The sequence below is a fragment of the Podarcis vaucheri genome (assembly GCF_965113315.1).
Source record: "Podarcis vaucheri genome assembly, chromosome: 3".
NCBI lineage: Eukaryota > Metazoa > Chordata > Lepidosauria > Squamata > Lacertidae > Podarcis > Podarcis vaucheri.
In genome coordinates this window covers 87,135,310-87,155,878 of record NC_138761.1, presented here as the reverse complement: position 1 = coordinate 87,155,878, position 20,569 = coordinate 87,135,310, and the positions used below count along the sequence as shown (strand labels likewise).

At 38.0% G+C, this 20,569-nt stretch overlaps 2 protein-coding genes across 23 annotated transcripts in view; one reads left to right on the top strand and one right to left on the bottom strand.

Moving 5' to 3' along the window:
• Nucleotides 1-20,569, bottom strand: part of LOC309529933 (uncharacterized protein) — a 51,037-nt gene that overhangs the window by 11,255 nt on the left and 19,213 nt on the right. For 5 of the 18 annotated variants that reach the window (XR_014218514.1, XR_014218515.1, XR_014218516.1 and 2 more), the window contains 2 exons: nucleotides 8,518-8,748; nucleotides 64-326 (listed from right to left, as the gene is read on the bottom strand). Coding sequence is in view for 6 of the 18 variants with exons in the window: in XM_082218418.1 (XP_082074544.1) it covers nucleotides 2,177-2,216 (40 nt within the window). In the remaining 12 variants the exon portion in view is untranslated. Of the gene's footprint in view, nucleotides 1-63; nucleotides 327-2,086; nucleotides 2,217-3,798; nucleotides 3,922-4,944; nucleotides 6,907-8,517; nucleotides 8,749-18,985; nucleotides 19,151-20,569 lie in introns of those variants that run through there. The other 13 variants (XM_082218418.1, XM_082218417.1, XM_082218413.1 and 10 more) reach the window with 8 other exon arrangements.
• The window catches only part of KCNQ5 (potassium voltage-gated channel subfamily Q member 5), a 264,075-nt gene that overhangs the window by 239,967 nt on the left and 3,539 nt on the right, over nucleotides 1-20,569 (top strand). For 4 of the 5 annotated variants that reach the window (XM_082218291.1, XM_082218292.1, XM_082218294.1 and 1 more), the window contains 4 exons: nucleotides 2,344-2,438; nucleotides 4,912-4,938; nucleotides 14,742-14,962; nucleotides 18,824-18,932. In XM_082218291.1, the coding sequence (XP_082074417.1) occupies nucleotides 2,344-2,438; nucleotides 4,912-4,938; nucleotides 14,742-14,962; nucleotides 18,824-18,932 (452 nt within the window). Of the gene's footprint in view, nucleotides 1-2,343; nucleotides 2,439-4,911; nucleotides 4,939-9,716; nucleotides 9,774-14,741; nucleotides 14,963-18,823; nucleotides 18,933-20,569 lie in introns of all 5 variants that reach the window. The other variant, XM_082218295.1, reaches the window with a different exon arrangement.

Here is a 20,569-nt window from a genome sequence, read left to right as displayed (position 1 = left end):
CTTCACATGTACTTTTAAAAACCTGAAATCAAGCCAATCTGCTGCTCAGGGGTAGGGGCTAGATTCTGTTCCTCATGTGCCTGCCTTCCTACTAAATGGCTGATTGGCACTATTTCAGATTTTTTAAAAAGAGGGCTACATGCACACAACTAGTATGTTCTCTGTTAAACTGAATTCTTGGCTACAATTCACCACTTACTGCTGAATTCTTAACAACAATTCCTGTTGATGTCAATAGATGCTGTTTGTGCTTGACATGTCTCATGTTCAGTGCTTGGATGACACACTGTATGTAGTGTTTTCAAGAAGTAATCACTCCTGAAGACCTAGAAAGATACAAACTGTGTAATATTTTGCATGACACAGTTTACAATATAGTTTTCTATAAAAACCCAGAACTGATAAATAAATGTCAGATTAAATTATGGCACAGCACCATCGCCCACATTCAATTAATTATTAGTAGTGGGTCTCTGACACTGTGCCAGGGGGTAAATACATTCAGTTTGAAGGAAGAGACCTCTGTCCAAACAATTCACTACAACAGTTTGAATGATTGATCACAATAGCTGTTGGCCTAAAATTATGGGCACCTTCCCAGTGGTGGCATTGATGTGTAGAAGGAATCAAAAAAAGTAAATCGAAATGTTAGCATATTTGATGTTTTAAACAGCTGCTTCATTTAATTACATTTCCTTTTAGTGCAATAGATTTCACTCGTTGCTGTTTTGAATACTGCATGTTGTGTTGCTTGGCTTTTTTCACACCCAGTTAAATCGAGGTTTATATCCAAAGTGATTGTCTAGTATGCTGCCTGAGCTATTATTTAAGAGCCCAGAATCAATTCTCCATTCTTTGTGTGTGCACGCGCACACACACATTATTCCTTTGAAAACCAAATTTAATCTCCTCTAAAAGACTTTGGCAGAACTGATTCCTGAATTATGCTGGATCATGCCCACAGAGTACAACTGCCAAATGTCTCAGTCAGTCATTTCCTCAGCCTGTCATTTAAGCTTGCCTTGGAAGTTGAGGTCTGAGCAATCACAGAGCATTCCCACTCCCAAAACAGAAGGATAGCTGGGAGGAAAGGGAACCTATCAAAACTGTTATGCTGACATGACCACTGGACAAGTTCCAGGCTGTGCACAGTTCCTGGCAAGCATGGGAGCCTCCTTTATACATGGTTTGTAACAACATGGGAGGGATGCATATCTCTGTCAAAACCTCAACAGGGTTAATTTAAAAATGTGTTATGATATGCTTAGTAGTGTACAGACATAGTGTCATGGTTGAAATTGTGAGCAGGAAGCTTCCTAGTTCAAAATCTTACCTCAGCCATGAATTTACAACGTGGCCTCAGTACTATTGAGAATAATGTATGCAAAATACCATATAAAGTTTATCATTACACTAAAAGCTGTGTTCTCCAATATAATTGTATTTGACATTAATCTTATTTATTGTAATATTTTCAAATGCTGATTACCAGGATAAACAACTAACAGTTGTTGCTAAATACTTCCATGTTTATGAGAATGCAACTTGATATTGACTTTAATGCACTGTTAAAATCATTTGAGATAAATGTCAAATGCGCGCACACACACAGTGCAGCAAAACAGTTTCTTAAAGTTGTGGTAGAGAAGTCCTTCTATTTTATTGAGCAGCCCAAGCTACTGTAGGATTGGATACAGAACTCTGCTTGGCAGCCCCTAGCACGACCTTCCAAAATTTTGGGAGACCCTCTGTAACATCATGGGAGCTGGGCTGGGGGCTGCAAGGGAATGGAGGGAAATCAAGTGAAAACTGCCCCCACCCCTTCCCCTCCTTCAGCAGGAAACCTTTGCTGGATTCCAGTTTCTCCACAAATGAAAGGAGCCCTTCCATTGAAATTGTGACTTTCTTGTGTACAGTTTTCTTCTGAATTTTAATACTTAACCAAATCTTCATTGCACTCTGCAAGCATAACCATACTGAACTAATTATTTAAGCCAAAGTAACAGGTATTGGTTCCAGCTTGAACAAAATGCAGATTTTCTATAGCGATAACGATGCTTTCATTTCATATATTGTTGGCTCCTTTGTGCTTTCTATTGTTTCCTTTTCACAAGGCTGCTTGGCGGTTTTATGCTACTGATTGCAGACGAACAAACCTGACAGCCACTTGGCGATATTATGAAAGTATTCTTCCATCCCTTAGGCATGTATCAGTGCTACAAATGACACAAAAAAGTCATGACTTGTATTGGTATACTAATATGCTTTTCTTTTCTTTTTTGTTTCATCCCCTGCTCCCTCTTGCCTTTATTTCCCTTTCTTTATCATATATCCTGCATGTAGTGTGTATGGCGTAGTTATGCGGCTGATGAGAAATCCGTTTCCATTGCTACCTGGAAGCCTCATTTGAAGGCCTTGCATACCTGCAGCCCTACAAAGTAGGTAAAAATTTGGCAGTTGGTGCTGTACTTGATGTCTGTTTTGAGCCTATAAAAATCAGTGTGTGGTTTTGTCTTGTTGTCCCCCCCCCCCTTAATACCATTCATTAAGGAACTTAGGCAGCAAACTGGGAAAATTACACATCCTCCAAACATAATGACAAATCGGATTCCCATTTTCTTTTGTTTCTGAGCCATTATTACAACAAAGCAATAGAATATTTTTTTCCGCCACCAAGTCCTCAAAACCCTGCTGGAAGTTAATCTTCTAATAGCATCTAGGCAAAATATTACCTGTGTTGGACTCAGTTAATGCTAATTCATCCTACTTCACATGGTTGGTGATATATTATTCCAATCTCTAGGGCACCACACTGGCTACCCCTGCATTATTTATTGTCGATTTCTAGCAGCTTAGACCTGCTGACTTCCATTGGTTTCTCTCAATCTAATTGTGCTTAGAGTTAGAAGAAAAAGCAGGCGTAAAAACAGCATGTAGGTCAAAGGGCCACACTAATTTATACCAGCAGAGGTTTTGTCTTGTTACTATTCAGATTAGGAAAAGACTGAATGAAACCCAACCAACTGGGTAATTCACCACAAACAATTTGCTGCTTCTTTCAGTTTGCAGTACTGTGCTTTTTGCATAAAGCTGCTGTGTTTTTCTTTTTCTTTGTAATAAACAGAAGCTTAAATGTCACCATGTTATCCTTACTGTCAATTACATTCCACATGTTTCCTCTTCCTGTGAGAAACCTGTGTAGGAGGGTGTTAGTAATAAAACTGATACGGCTGTTCTTCATTCCCATTAGATGGGTCATACTGATATGAATCCTGGGAAACATCTATTTTCAGAGAGAAATGCGTAGCTTTCTACTTCTATGTGTAATGGAAATGCAGATAACAATATCATTTCATCATATATGTTCCTTGTTAGATAATCATAGTTAACAAAGAAACAGTCCCTATGCATTTGAGGGAAGAATTTGGTTGAGAGAAACATGCCTATTGCAGAAATTCCATATTAAAGAATAATAAAAATACAGTGGTACCTCTGGTTGCGAACGGGATCTGTTCCGGGGGCCTGTTTGCAACCTGAAAAGGACGCAGCCCGCGTCTGCGCGGGTCGCGATTCGCCGCTTCTGCGCATGCACATGACATCATTTTGTGCATCTGCGTGAGCGACGAAACCCAGAAGTAACCCGTTCCTGTACTTCCGGGTCGCCGCAGTACGCAACCTGAAGCAAATGTAACATGAGGTATGACTGTACTGTTTTTTAATTACAAACACACATGCAACAATATCAATTGGGCATCCTTCTAGGAATTATGACAACAAAATCATGCTTGTATTATCTACATAAGAAAGTGTTTTCCAGAGGAAAGTTCTAGAAGTTTGGAATGGATTTTAGCATGTTTTCATATGGCACAGCAATTCTTGTTATTTCTTTTGCTTTAAAAACTGTCACCAAACCATTTTGAGCTGTAAGAATAAGTGAAGATGGAAAACAAATAGATTCTGAACAAGAATCCTATACACTCCTAAACTCCTTACTCTCTCCTCTAGAGCTGAGACTTTGGTGTGTACTACCTTTCTTACAGAAGGGAACTGAAAGTTATGTGGAGTTCTCAAGACCCATTTGTTGTGGCTAAACTATAATTGTTACTGCTATTTTACCTAACAACAATAAAATATGGGGCAGACATACAACTGTTTAAAAAGACAAAGGGTGGCAGAGAGAGATTATGTTTAAGTCTAGTTTGTCTTCTCTTCCATTTTCCCCACTTGGATGGGCACAGAAAGCTGATTTGTAAATTTCATCTAATTGGCAGGCACAAAGCTCATGATTGCTCCACTGGAACTCCTAAAAGCTTCAAAATAAAAATATTTTGTTCTCAGAGGCCAGAAATGTTGGTTTTAATTGTGTTTTAGACAATCACTGTTTAGACTTAAGAGTTAAGTAAGTAATTCTGTAAACAGTTAAGTCATAGTCTGACTAAATATATCACAGTGCACTTCTGGCCAACGAAAAATATTATCTGACATCAGTCCTCTGTGTGAAATCTCAGGTCCCAATTATTAAGTCAAATGTGCTCCATTAAAACAGATATCTGCATCTAATAATAAGCCTACAGCTTTCTGTTATCTGTATATCAGCACCTGCATTTTGCCTAAATAAGTGCTTTGCCAACTCATTCAATAATGGTATGTACTAAGCGCATTTAGCATGCCTTGAGGTGCTGTTCAAATTTTTTTTTTTCTGATGTCACGGTAGTTATATTAGACCCTGCTTGAATGTTTTGTGTTTGCTTTATAAAATGTTATTATAAAATGTATTAATTTGATTAACACAGCCAGCTGTGATATAGCATTTATCTTATAATGTTTGTAACCACATCATAATCGGTACTGCCAGCATAACAAATTTCTTTCTTCCCCAAACTTTCTCTCTTCCGTTATTGACACCTGAAGGAAAGAACAAGGGGAAGCATCTAGCAGGTTTGTGGTGTTTCTATGCATATAGTTTTAAAAATAAAAAACGTTGTTTGAGAATGGGTGCAGATCTCTGTGAATGCAGGCTCCAAATATATTGGCACAGTATTGACTAAAAAAGCTCATGCTCAGATCCAGTAATGGGAAGGATTTAAGTACAGAATTCTAATTTTTCTAGACAAAATAATATTGTGAGAACAGAATACTGTTCAGTATCATCTACAGATGCCTAGCAACATTTGCATATTTAATAATGGATTCTGCAGGAGTATGAACCTAGCACTATACTTCAATGGATAACAGAATGATTGATCAAGACTTGAAAGACATTTGTCTCTTACTATCCAGGATAACGAATTAGGGCTAGATGAATCATCCCTTGTGACAAATGAAAACACCTCTTAGAATCTTCAGTAATTAAGTGCTTTATAAATAACTGAAATACCTAAACAAACCAGCAAACAGTCTGAAGGAGGGTGATGCCTTGTATATGATGGTTTTCCCCAGTACAACTTTTTAAATTGACACTTCTATATATAAATTCAAAACTAATTTAGCTACTTAATAATTTAAATCACCAACTGACATAACTTTTAACTAAATAGTGTAGTTGTGATCGATTGAAAAGACTACGTATATGACTAAAACCAGAATGGTGGATGAATATTTTCACACACTTTGAGTTATCTCATTGTCATAACCCCCAGATCCATACCTTATGCATATTCACTCCTATTGCTGTCTAAACTCACAGAAGCAAACATCATTTGACAATCCTAACAACCACACAATCTGACTGCCTAGAGAGAGTGGGACCAGGCTGGGTAGGCTGCTGTCATTTCAAATTTCCCTGCAGGTGAACATTATTATATTATAAGACAATACTCATCTGGTTTTGAGGATGAAAAGGGAATTTTGAAGGATCCCATTATATGAAGCAGGATAAACACTGTCAGGCATTTATGCACTGGCAGTATTTCTGATTTAAGTAGGGTCCACATAATAAAAATCGAAGGCCAAGGTCCATCTAGTCCAGTATCCTATTTTCAACAGTAACTGGACAAGTATCTCTGGAAGATCACAATCACAGCATGAAGGTATTCCTTTTGCTCCTTACACGTGGTAATCAAAAGTATGTTGCCTCTGAACATGGTTCCATTTAACTATCATGCTTAATAGCCAGAGATGTACCTATTTTTATACATAAATTTGTATGATTTTTTTAAAGCATGTAAGGCAATTCATAAAGCACAATGGAATCTCTTTCACTGTGATTCAATTCCACACTGGTCTAGTAACGTTTGTATGTCAGAAATACATAAGCAAGGTGAATGGCCCTTCTCACATGGACCTCATCCACCTTGAGATCCCAAGGTCTCTATCCCAAGACATAAGAGACAAGTTAGAACCTCTTTGTTTTACTTTTGGGCTTGCACTTTCCCTCTTTTTTCAACATGGCCAATGATTGGGATAATGGGAATTGTAGTCACAACAACATCTTGAGGGCCATAGGGTCTGCACCCCTCCTCTATTTCTTAAAGCAATTTTAGTCATCTACGGCTCTTAATGTACTAGTAAGGTATACTGCAAATACAAGATCAAAGTTGCCTTGGATACATTACTCCAAATGTGAAATGCATTACTTAAAAAGGAGGCTATGGACCATCAAAGGGAAACTGCATATGCAGTCAGAGCTATCCCACTGCTGATTAGAGAAAGGAAATGTTCTCCTGTTGTGTAGGGGTTGGTTGTTCCATCACCAGCAACAGGAATCCTGTTATACTCTGGATGCCAGTCAGAAATTTCAAGATTGGGTGAGAGCCACTTCTCCTAACAGCTGCCAGAACCAATTTCATATTGTTCTCTTTCACATGTCCTCCTAGTGGTGCAGCAATAAAACTGCTAGTACATTTGCAAAGTTTAGCAGGGTTTAGTATGGTTTCAAGTTGGATAGGAGAACACTTGTTGAGATTCCTGCATTGCAAGCAGATGGATTTAGTTGATCCTTGGGGTCACTTCCAAATGTACAATTCCATGATTCTATGTATATAATTAGCCTGACTGCTAATGCACATTTAATCCATTGTCTAGAAGTAAGTAAAACTGATATATAAACAAAACTTGGTCAGCACTGTTGCCACACTCAAGTTACTACTATAACTATTAAAAACTAAAACAGTGTTTTAAGATATTCCAAAAGGCCTGTGGAATTTACTCACAAACCTCCCACTAACTTTCATGGAGTTAATATTTAAGATATTTCAAGATCTTGAGGCATCTTTGCCAGGCTTCCTCAACCTCATCCCTCCAGACTTTTTTTGGCCTACAACTCCCATGATCCCTAGCTAGCAGGACCAGTGGTCAGGGATGATGGGAATTGTAGTCTGAAAACACCTGGAAGGCTGGGGTTGAGGAAGCCTGATCTTTGCTATGAATAGACCCAGCTCAACAAATCATATAAACTTAATTTTCTTCATTAACATTCATATAAACATATACACTTGAAAAATAAGAAATACAAGACTATTGTAGAGATAAGAGACATTCATAAGAAAATACGGTTTAATAAAAGGCATCACTGTTCTTAGTTTGTATTAGCTATCATACTTTGGGTACAGGGGTAGATAACCTTTTTGCTGTTGGAGATTGCAGTCCCTCAGGGGTAAGGAACTGCATACCACAAGCCATGGGTAAGGCCAGAGTTGGTTAAGTGAGGCTCCCACCCTTTCCTTTCCTGTCACCCATTTTACCCCCATTTCCTCCCTTCTTGCCACCTGCATGAAATTAGGCCAAGAGACACAGAGGTTGCCCACGTCTGCTTTAAGAGAAATGTAACAACCATATATCTACTGTAAATATGACTTCAGCATTTTAAAAACAACACACTCTTCAGTTGGCATCCTAGGCTGAGTATTATTTATCTTCTGTATTGCATATTTCAATATACAATATACAATTTCTCATTTAACTGACAACATACCCAGGTTAAAGGCTCAGGAATTGTTGGTCACCCAAAGCCACAAAGTAAGCATAATGGGACTTAAGCTCCCAAGCCAGTGATCCACAGAGGGTGGGGGCTAGTATGCCTTCTTGTGGTTAATCAGTAGCCCATAGTTCCTAGTAGTTCTTAAAGTGTGGCCTACACGTATCAGCCTACATCACTTATAATCTGATACTTTGCATTAACTGATAGTATAATTGCAACATACTGTGGTGCATTTTCAGCTACTGAAAGTTAAATTCCCAGTTCAAATTTTCTTCATGGCAGCTGCTCTGTTTAGCAACTCTCATATGATTTGAGCAGCTGCTGAATATTCCTGATTTAGAGTGTAGAAGCAAATCATGTAGTGGGGATATTCTTATGGTAAGCATAAGTGACTTGCTCTGTGGTACTTAATGGTGCCAGTGTCACTTGAGTAGCCATGTCTTGAGATGCTGTTCTCAGCCAGTGTGCAGGAATATCTATGCCCAAGGACAAGGTACCATTTTTAACCGAAGGGCCATGTTTGCTCATGGACAACCCTCTGCCAGTGGTGTTTGGGACAAGAAAAAAGTAAGTGGAGTAATGTATGTGTCTCTTCTTACCTTTGTAGGATACATTCCAGCCATACAAAATTCAGAGGCATTACCTCAGTTCAAGGACACATTCCAGGCAGGCAAAAACACTCAAAGGGAGACATGAAGCAGGGCAGATGAGGTGTGGCTTGGGGTGTGCAGGTATGGTCTAGCAATGGGATGTGCCCTGAGAAGAGTCCTGAGAGCCAGACAGGGGGACCTGCAGGGCCACATTCAGCTTCTATGCCTCTGGTTCCTTACCTATGATGTACAGGGTTTAGTCTTTTAATAAACATATCAGCATTAATATTCACAGGCATAATAATAATATTAAATAAGTAACAAGGCAGTAATATTGATATTATGAGCTGTATCCAATGGATTTCCGTGCAGCCCCCCTAAATCTGCTTTAGGAAATTGAGGGCCTCTCCAGAGCAGATTTGGGAGTGGTGCAGCGGGGAGGGGAAACAGCTGAAAATGGCTTCCTTCCTGTTCTGCTGACAAAAGCCAATGGATACAACCTTAGTAATGTTAACCCTTAACTGATGTTTTAAATTCTATTTTTAAATAAACAATATTTTAGATTTTCTCTGTTTTGCTAGGTGTTGCATATTTATGACTGTGACTATCAAATAGGTTTCCCTTTTAATGGAAAAACTGCACAAACTATTGAGCATAACATACATTGTCAGTTGCACTTCAGTTTACTTTTTTTGGAAATTGTGGTGAAGGACAATATATTTTGTACTGACCATAAGTAAACCACAATTTCTACACATTCCAGTTAAAATTTGTTGTTCACAAGAAGCTTTGCTTAAAAGATAGCTTGACATATAACCTACATAAGATTGCTGAAAGCTTAAATAGGTTATCAATTACTGAGGGCTGTCAACAGGGAAATGAATTTTACTCCATTAGGAAGATGGGCTTTTACTATTCTGTTATATTGTAGTAATATATTCTGATCCTGAACCTGTCTTTGGATATACATTGCAGGAGTTTTGTCTTAGATGAATGTTCAGGACTTTTGACTGTCATTTCTGGATACATTTCGTTATAATCACAATTCTGACTTCTGTTTGACACAGCAATCTTACATTTTACAATTGGCTTGTAAATTTTAAGAAACAAAAACGGTAGCGGTCTGACTTGCCTTACACGGAAAACCTAACCCCTTTCCTCACATGGAATGCTTAGTAATATGATCCTCTATTTCCCCTCACTCCTAGTAAGCTTTATAGTAATAAACAGAAGCTCTTCAGGATGTACACCTCTCGGAAACATAGGTATCCAGCATCCTGTCTATTCACATGATATTTGGGAATGCCAACTAACATCAGGTGCATGAAGAGTTTATTTCCCCTTCTTAATGCTTTACAGTTTTTACTCTTCAAAGGGTTCTTCATTATTTGGCTGGGTCGCCCACTACAATTGCTTGTAATTTTCCTTGTTGCTTGCTGCCTGCAATTATATACCAAAATAGCCACGCACAAAGAAATTGCCTCTTATGATTTGTGTAGCAATAATCTAAATACTCCACACAATGGGACAAGTGCGATGTTGCAGTGCCTTAGTTTAAGACTATTTGTGCTCTTCTGTCTGATATGCTTGAGCTAAGAAATAGCTATGAATGATTCTAATAACTAAGTTTTCCTGAGTCCAATATGATTTTTGCAGTAGTGGTGTTTGGTGTTTCCACATTGTTTGGTTGTAAAGTTAGGCAGCTATAATCACAGACCACTTGCAAAGCAATTACAGTAGTAGATGTTTTGCACTTCTGAAGTCATTGTGGCCTAGCTTGTGGGGACTGTGCTAGGTGAAGTGCAGTGTACAGTGTGCAGAACTGCATGTTCAAACAGTTGTTTACTCCAACTGGAATCTCTTGACCTTTTTGCCATTTAACCAAAAATAGTAATTACTATTTTTGGATCTCAAGGGGGAAATCCCCTGTTGCCTGCCAAGTTTCCAAGAAGTAATATCAAATCAAAAAGATTCTTGATTTTTTAAAAAATCAATAAAGTAAGAATTCATTGTTGGCATGTGTCTGTCTTGGGAGATAATGGAAGAGTGCCTTTGGGGGTAAAATCAAACTGTTGGAGAGTTCTAGCGCCTGCTGTGGCTGTTGAGAATGATAACAGGAGAGACATGTTTTATTGCCAGTGGGGCAGAAGAAGGCACCTGGTTTTGCACATGCAAATTGCTTATAGCAGTTATAAATCTATGAGAAGGCAATGACTGGGAACAAAATTTGATCAATGTCATTCTTCTGTAGAACTTGGAAATGCACTTTGTGCATGATAACTGCTTTATGGATTTGGTCCTAAGGCCTAATTCATACACTGAATGAGTGGCAGAGCAGGTGCTTTAAAGCATCATTGTGAATACTGCTCCACATGCACAGCGAACCATTTATGTAAATAAAACCCTATGTAGTTCTAGGAGGTTTTCCTAACACCATTGCAGCCCCTCGTTTTTGTGGTTTCCGATTATGTGTTTAAAAGTTGGTGGAACAACACAGCAACTTCTACATAGCTGCATTTTCAGTGTGTGAATCAGATCTGAGCCTACTTACATCTTCTATCCCACAAATGTTGATGATAATTCAGCAAAATTATTGTTATTATTAGTAGTACTAGTTGTATTTTAATTTATTACCCACCCCTCACCCTAGGGTCCCAGTGTGGATTACAGCAACTAAAATATGTCTAAAACAGTTAAAAACAGCTTACAATCACATACAAAAAAAATAAATCTCGGCTGTTTTCCTGTGTAGCTCTGCTATGATACCACAGTGACCTCTAGTGTTGCCGACAGATATAGGAAAAAGCAGAAAAATACAGAACTCACAAAAACATGGCAGTGTGTAGATACAGGAGTGAAATATAACAAAAGAAAAAAGCAATCAAGGCATTTGGAAGGGAAAAAAAGCTACATCTAGTGACTTGAAACAATATTCAGAGTAATATCCAGACCTATCAACTGTCCTACTTTTTTTGTAGGTAATATCCAGTTATGTTGGTTTGTAGTTATAGCTTAGACTTGAGCTCATAAAACCAGCTACAAACCTTAATGAACTTCAAATAATGTCATTTGCAAGCTAGCTATAAGCAGATTCCCTAGATTATTATTTTACTCAGTAAGAACAAAACAGAATAATTCTTCAGTTTTCAACCTTAAAAAATACAAGGGTAACTTTTACTTTTAGCAGCCATTTAGGAATGTAATCCAAATGAAGGCAAGTATTAAATTATCTACAGAAGTTTACTCATCTTCATTTCTATTAGGTAGAGGACCATACTAGGTCCTAAGTAATACTTCTGTATGAGAGACAATTGCTTACGTGATGGAACTTTTCTTTCTTGCATACTGCTCTTTTTATGTTTACCATCTGAATTTCCTGGAAGATAGCTTGCAGATAGCCTAGACGGTTGTTCCACATCTGGAGCTGTATGTAGTTTTACCACCTCTCATTTCGAGGGTGAAAATATTGCTTTATCCTGCCTGTTTCTATTGGCATTCCTATAGTGAGTATAAGTTGTGCTCTGGCCTTGCATTCATTGCAATGGGGCAGGGGGATTTGGAGGTGGGCCTTCATAGCACATCTCCACAATTCCATACGCTAAATCATATGAACACTTATATTTATGTGTTTCTGATTGCCATTTCTGTTTGCATAACTCTCTACCACAGTCATAGTTCAGTCTCCAGCTTTCAAGCAATATTTATTATAATTATACCTATCAAGTATATCCTTGGGGCAGTGGGGGGGGGGGGGAGAGAGAGAGAATAAAACAAAGTATATAACCTGAGCTATATGTAGGCAGCAGTGTTGGAAAAAAAGAAGAAACAGAGTATAAATACAAAAAATACAATAGGCTAATGACCCGCAGGATCCCTTCCAACTGTACAATTCTATTATTGTTCCGTCAAGACAAACATTTTGGTTTCCCTCACTGAGCATTCCTCCCCCCATGTCCAATTCTGGGGGTTCTCCCGGCAGCCTCAGAGCCAATATGGGGGGGGGGGGGAGGAAAGCTTCATTGAACAAATGGATATCCTTGTGTAGAGTTTCTGCTGATGGGATTCTTTAGTTGAATCTTGCCCAATAGTTAAGGGGAATGACATGCTATAAGAAGCAAAGGGATTTAAAAATGCACACTTTTATGGTTAAGCAGGGAGATTAGATTAAGACAGTTCTGGAAACAGGTACTCTCTCAGCAACTAAGAACTTTTTAATACAATGTTTCTAATATTAAATTGTGGTAATATGATTTTAGTACTCCCTCAATTTGTCCAGCATGTGCTTGATTTGTTGCATATGATCTCCTGCCTGATCTCTGCTTGCACTGCGGATAAGATGTACTAAGTTGCATGTGCAATTTTTATTATTATCTATAAACATCATAACAATGGTGCCTCATAATTTCATTTTATATTCTCATACAGAACATTTCCTTTTTAGATTGGAGCTAGGCATAGGGAACAGTACGTTGTAAAGTTTCTCGGTATTTCTAGAACACACTTCCATTTACAATGTTTTGTGTATTGTCATGCTGCAGTAAGATGCAAGGACCATGACAAGTGGAACAGACAGGACCTCAACTTGATTAGCAGCTATATCAACAGGCAGATAATCTTTGCCACATGTATCTTGATGGCCCCTAAGGATTTGCTTCTACAAGAACTTTATGTTCTTACTGCAGAAACCAGTAAAATCTAGTCCAGTTCTAGAGATTTTTCCACTTGCAATACAAACATCATATTTTCTGTCTAACTCCCTGCCCATTCAAGAAGCAAAGAGCAATGGCAGAGCTTAATCTATGAACCCCAGCACCATTCCACATCTCTTCCAACATGGAACCTCCATTTGTGTCTTACTGATGTATAGTGACTGACTACAACCCTAGACACACGTACTAGAGAGTGTCCTATTTAATTTAGACATACCTCTGAGTAATTTTTTTTAGGATTGCACCATGCAAACATTACTAGTGTTCAGCTGAGAGTAATGTATATATTTCACATGAAAATGTGAACGAAGATTACTCTGCAACTTTTAATTTCTAAATGCCCTTTTTCTGCAAGTAAACAAGAGAATCATTCAAAAATAAGCAGCCTGCATCTTTGATGTTTTTGTTTAGATGTGAAATCTGAAGCTATAGAGCATCTTTGATCCGCTAACAGTTGACTGATTTTCCAACCCCAGTTCATTAGTGTGCTTTGGGGCTATCAGCTGCAAGAAATTCACCAGTGTATGTCACACTCTTGTGAAATTCATTTCATTGATAATACTTATTAGATATTTTGTTAATTTTCTTAATGTTTGTTTCTGTCTTGTCCAAATGAGTGTTGTAATACGGAATTTGAAATGTAATGTTTGCTAATTTGTGGAGTATTAAAGTCTTGTTTTGGGGGGGAAATGCATGTATAACAAAAATAATCTTGCTTGCTGTAACTCTTAACAAATGGCATGCAAAAAAAGCACTTGACAATATTATTCCTAGATTATTAGAAATGCACTGACTTATGCTATGCTACTTTAAGACATAGTTACAACTGTCTAAAGGTTTAAAACTGAAGCTTTGCTATGACATTTGATAAGCTTTTATATTTATTTTACTTTATTTCATTTTTTATAATATAGGACGTAAACAATATATTTTTTTACTCATTAGATAACACAAAAGGATTATAATCTCTAGGATATTGAAAATGAAATGAAAATAAAATTATACAGAAAATAGGAATTGTACATGCACCCATTGTCCCTTATATGAGGGGAATATATATATATATATACATACACACACACACAGTTCCTTAGCAGAAACATTTTAGAGTGAAGGGCTAGCCACGCCAAAACTTTTGAGAGCCACTGCAAAGGGGAGGAAGGCCACAATTCTTCCTCCTCCTGAGATCCCTCCACAAGACTGGAGTATGCACCTGAGGATCTTTGCCTTATTACCCCAATCCAGCAATATGATCCAGGTGGGAGGGTTCATGCACTGGAATGAAATTATCTCTCTTCCCAGAACAGCTTTCCCATTCATTTCAGTGAAGGGAGCTGTTTTACACAGCCATTCCTTTGAAATGAAAGGTGACTCCCCCTCCACACATATAATAGATTCATATAACCATCTGAGTGCACCCTGTTCAGTAGATTGGGACATATATGTACATCTATTCAGCACTGTACAGCAATTACAGTGAGTTGGAATGAAGTATGAAGTAAAATAAATTTTCTGCTTTCACAGTCAAAAACTGAGCTTTAAGGAACGGGTACGGATGGCTAGCCCACGTGGACAGAGTATCAAGAACAGGCAAGCTTCAGTTGGTGACAGGCGATCACCAAGTACTGATATTACGGCAGAGGGCAGCCCAACAAAAGTCCAAAAGAGCTGGAGCTTCAATGACCGAACACGCTTCCGACCTTCCCTACGTTTGAAGAGTTCACAGCCTAAGCCAGTGCCAGATAGTAAGGTTTATTTGTTTTATTTTTAAATATCAAGTGTTTTACTCATTGTAGTTATCATCCAGCTTACAACCACAAATTTGACTTTCATCATAGCAAAGCCACACAGACATTTAGGAGGTTCTGTGCTTTGATCCTAATCTTGCTGAAGCCATGCTTCTCCTACTGCTGCTTAATTTAAAGGTACTTTATGTGTTTGTACCTTCACATATACAGGGCAGTCCAGAGATTATATGGGTTCTCTCCTATCCAACTGTATCTGGTCATTAACAGGCAGGCTCCAAACCCTATCGTACCTGTGTACAACGGAGGGATGAAATCCTTCTGGTGATAGTCTCTCATACTACATGGGATATAGTACGCTCTGGCACTCATCACGGTGTCTCAATGCGACAGAAGCGGTTTAGTCATGCTGGCCACATGACCCGAAAAGCTGTCTGTGGACAAACACCAGCTCCCTTGGCCTGAAAAGCGAGATGAGCGCTGCACTCCATAGTCACCTTTGGTTGGACTTAACTGTCCAGGAGTCCTTTACCTTTTACAAACTGGAAAGGGTGCCACCAAGTCCAAGAGGACACCAAAGTAGTTTACAAGCAGCGTCAAGAAAGTTTCTTTCAGAAAATGGAAGTCTTACCCAAATGAGACACATACATACACATGAAGAGAGAACTTCGACAAAAGAAATGAAATAGACCAAAAAATGTAAAGAGCATATTGCTTTAAAAAAAGACCCATTCTGGCTTAATAATAATAATAATATAATCAGAACCAGGAAGCCAACTACAGAGCTGGTTGGATAACAAGAGAGATAAGGTATTTCCCAAAGGAGATTGCAGAAAAGCTGGGTGAATTCTGTGTGGCTTTTTGCACTATAGAAGATTCCTAATATTTAAGGAGGGAGATCTGACAAACTAGCCAAATAGAACATTCTAGGCCTTTTGGATGAATTCAAAATAAACAAACCTCCTTGGTCTGCTTGACCAACTCATCTGGAAATCGAAAGGTGTCACCGCCCCCCCAAAATAGTTTTGCCTACTTTTAGTTCTTTTTTTATTACTGTGAACAGAACCTACATTTAAAGCTACTTTTGTTACATGCTGGTAGTAGGCCATGTTCTAAAACTATTCAGTTTGAATTTGTGGTTTTTTTCCTAAAGGAATCTATTTAATCTGTATCCAAACCATTTAATCTTTCCAGCCTGTTATATGAGATAATTAGTATTCAATATATCTTGAAGGGATGGTGCAACTTACTAACCCATCAAAGTGTTCCATCATGAGAAAGTGGACAGACATTTCACGTTATTAATTAAAAAGAACTCTACAAGGATGCATTTGATTTCCATTCCTATTTTTGTAAGCTCACACGAATTCTGCCCTTTCATTGCCTTCAGTGTGATTTTGCAGTCGTCAGGGTTAGAAACTTATTTTTAAAAATGGAAACACTGTTATGGCATCCTCAATTTACTTCTTCCCTTGTCCTTTTATATTATTTATGTCTTTTTAATGACTATTTTCATTTGTACAAAAACACTTTCTTCTCAGTTGAACTGTCTTGCTCTCTGGTCAGTCTCTATTCAGTTCCTTAGTGGTTTACAATGAATAATTTTCATATATAATACACTTTCCTGATAGATCTGCATGGTTTACAAGACATATATTAAGAATGACAGGTGTTTGTTTAATGAGTGTTGCCTACCTAGGCTTGCCAGCTTTTTTGCAGCTGATGCATCATTGCATCTCCATAACACATAGTGTTTCAGCAGCTGAAGTTTTTGCTTTTCTGAGTTAAAAAGCAAAAAAGGGGTAACAATCCTGTGGCCATCCCAATCACCATCCCTTCCCCATCATAGTCAGATCTGTGAACTACACAGGACATTGGAATAAGTATGATTGGTACCCTCCGGCGAACCAACCGGAGTGCCTGAGTTCAAAGCATTGTATGAGAAACTACCCAGAGTTAAGGAAGAAAAAGCAAAGAAAGCCACAGTATAGTGACTATAGTCTACTGTTTCATGATGCAATCATTAAGTCACAGTTAAAATGTGATTATCATTTTAACCATAGAACTATTGCTCTTACGGCTTTTAAGACATCTTGCAATTCTGCATAATTATTCGAAACAGAAGGATTTTGTTTTAATTAAATAAAAAAGCTTTATGTGCCAAAGACTATCAGAAATTAGTATTTAATTCTCAGATAAATATTAGTAAGAAATCCAATGTGGGGTGCTGAGTATGGGGCCAAAATTTGGCAGTCCTAGTTTACCCTGCTGCAGTTGAGTTATATTCAGAAACATAGTGCCTCTGACCTAAGAGGTAGTATTTAGCCATCATGACTAGCGGTCATTGATAGACAGCTTTAAAAGACAAATTCATGAAGGATAAGGCTAACAGTGTGATGGAGTGGAAGTGCCAGTACCCAGTAATCTGTCAATAGGCAAATGTATCTGCCTGTAATAATTCTGAGCCCCCTAATTAATAAAATTGCCTCTGAAAACAGGACTCCCAAAAAACCTATTTTAGAATATACTTCTGTTTTTGGCCTCAAAGAGTTAAGCTGCTGAAATGGGACTTGACTTGGGTCATTCTTTCAGTACATCAGCAGAACTTAGAAGAGAGGACTTTAGACCTTGATCAATGCTTGATTACTGCCAGCATTTGACAGTTCTCACAAAACAAGCAAATAGGATGATAAAAGTGTTTCTATTTTGTTGAGTAGGCAGATATACCTTGGCTGCTGCTCACTCTAAGAACAGCACTCTAAGGAAAAAATGAAAGCTGCATCTATAGTTCCACTCTTGCCAAGGTAAACCACAAAAAATATTGCTGAAACTTACACTATCTTACAGAACTATCCAAAGCCCTAATCAGCCCTGGTGAAAGGTCAGATGGAGTGGAGTTGTCCCTCAGCCCAGCCCTGTCCAGCTACCCCATCCTTTGCCATTTGATGGGCTCTGCTGTTTTCTCCTGCTCTGGAAGCTAGGACCCAAACCAATGGATTCTAATTACAAAAAAGGAGATTCCAACTAAACATCAGGAATAATTTTCTGACAATAAAAGCTGTTTGACAGTGGGGCAGTCTTCCTCAGGAGGTGGTGTACTCTCTTTCACTGGAGGTTTTTCAGCAGAAGTTGGATGGTCATCTGTAATGGATGCTTTCATTGAAATTCCTGCATTGCAGGAGGTTGGACAATATGACCTTCAGGGTCCCTTCCAACTCTACAATTCTATGATTCAAGTAGACATATGCTATCCAAATGTCCTGGCAGATAATCCAAATAAAACTGACATTTATAAGCAATGCATTCAGATGTAGCAAGGGCACTAAGGCCATTGGACCACTGCTATTTGTCCTTCCAGTTTTGAAGGATAAATCTGGCAAACATAAAGGCTCACAAAATACACTTTTTTTGTCCTGCTGTTAGTCTTTATATCATAGTGGAATTTAAATGGACATCTGCAACTATCAGAGATTTCTCCAATTCCACTTCCAGCATCCATCTGTATTAGTGACTTCCTATAAAAACACTGGGAAGCCCAATATACCCAGAACATCATTTTTTGCTGAATAAATTAAGTCTAATGAAATGTTCCATATAGATTCTAACAGAATTTTCAGTTATTTGAGCTGTATAGCACACTCTATTCTATTCTTTTCTAAGCTTCTACATGCCTACTTTACAAAATTCCAGTAAGCTTTTGTAAACAGTTACAGGTTAAATTTTCTGTAAAGACCAATTATTCCCTCCAGCAAGATTATTTTGAGTTTGACAGCTTTTAGAATATTTGACCTTTTCATACTTTAATTGACCCTTGCATTCTCTATAGGTATGCATATCATTTATGTGGAATTTCTCTTGCAGCTGAAGCCAGTATCGCTACAGATGATGTATATGATGAAAGAGGATGCCAGTGTGATGTCTCAGTAGAAGATCTCACCCCTGCACTTAAAACAGTAATCAGAGCTATCAGGTAGGTGGCAAATACATTAACAAGAGAAAACACATCAAACTTCACAGATGTACCTAGAAGAAATACTATCACAACAAATTGTAGGGACACTGTACTTGGATTGAATCGAAGTCCAGCTGCACTTCAGATTATGCAGTCATCTGTTAACTGAGATGCAAGAGGGAAGTTTAGGCCACTTCTTTCTACCTTGCCTATTGGGTTTTCAGGGCAGCAGGTGCCTGTAACATAACTATACTTAATGTACAGTATATATGAAAAAGAACTTGTACCATACTCAGATTAAATGCTGAAAATTAGAACACATGTAGTCCAAGACAAGTAGGTTACTAGAATAGTGCTTTGAAAAACTGAGTGGTTTGTTTGCTTTGCCTCTTGCAAATAAAATAGTTCTGGCAACAGTATGTCAGTGCTCTCTAGCTGATGTACCATTCTAATTCAACTAAGAATCTTTAATTACTAACTTATTTATTGTGTCATAAGATTATGTGGACTAGAGTCTGCTTTGTCACAGGCATCCGCAGATTTTTTTCCACTCTCAGTTCTATGATCCAAATAGTATGTTATGAAGTGTACAGAGGAAATTTCAGTTTATCTAAATCCAACATTACTTGGAAGTATAGGCTCAGCTGAACATACCCATCAACATGTTGTATTGAAAATGATGCAAATTGCCATCTGTAAGGAATAGTTCAGTTGACCAATACTTATGTCAGAAAAGTGCTTTTTAATCTTTTGAACATCTCACTGATGACAAATTATGTAGCGTTTTCATAAATTGTATTGGAAAATATGTCAGAATAAAATAGCATTAGAAATAAGCCAGCAGCAAAGTACTTCTTCCCTGATTACTAAGAGAAAAACATATATTTTATAAATGATTTCTATTTCTTGCCTCATTTCATCATAATCAAAACTATCTAGCCTCCCAAAATTGCTGAAGCTTGACAACTTTTATTGGAATGATGAATTGGAGTTATGAAAGAAAGGTTCTAGTGGAGGAGGTAGACCCTCAGCGAATGTGTTCTAGGATTGGGTTTCAAAACAGAAACAACCAAAGCAATTAAATGAATAAGCTGCTGGTCTAAATCAAATAAACAGTAACAATTTAATAATTAATGAGAAGCAAAATGAATATACAAATAAAGTTTCCTTTTGCAAAATGAAAATTTAAGCACCTTTTATAACACACAAGAAAATGTTTGGAACAATTTCCATGTGATAGTGTAATATAGTAAATGTACAGTACAGCTGGGGCCATAACTGTGACAGAGGTACACTGAAAACACAGGTCTGTTGCTGTCACATAGCTTGGGTGTTAAGGATAAAACTTCATTTGCAGAATCTAATGAAGTTATTTGGGATGGAGTTATTTCTTGGCATTAGTGAAAACAATCTCTCTTTTACATTCACTAAAACTGCACAAGTTTCTCTCAGTCTATGGAAAGTGCTTATCCTTCAGTATAGGCATGATATTGGGACAGTTGATATCAAGAGTGGAACATCTTTTCCAACCCAAGAACCACATTTTCTTGGGGCCAACGTTCCGGCAACTGCATGCCTGTAGTTTGTGGGCTCAAGGTCAAAACAGGGTGAGACAGTGGCTATAACTCTTACAGTAGTTTGCAATAGTTGACCAC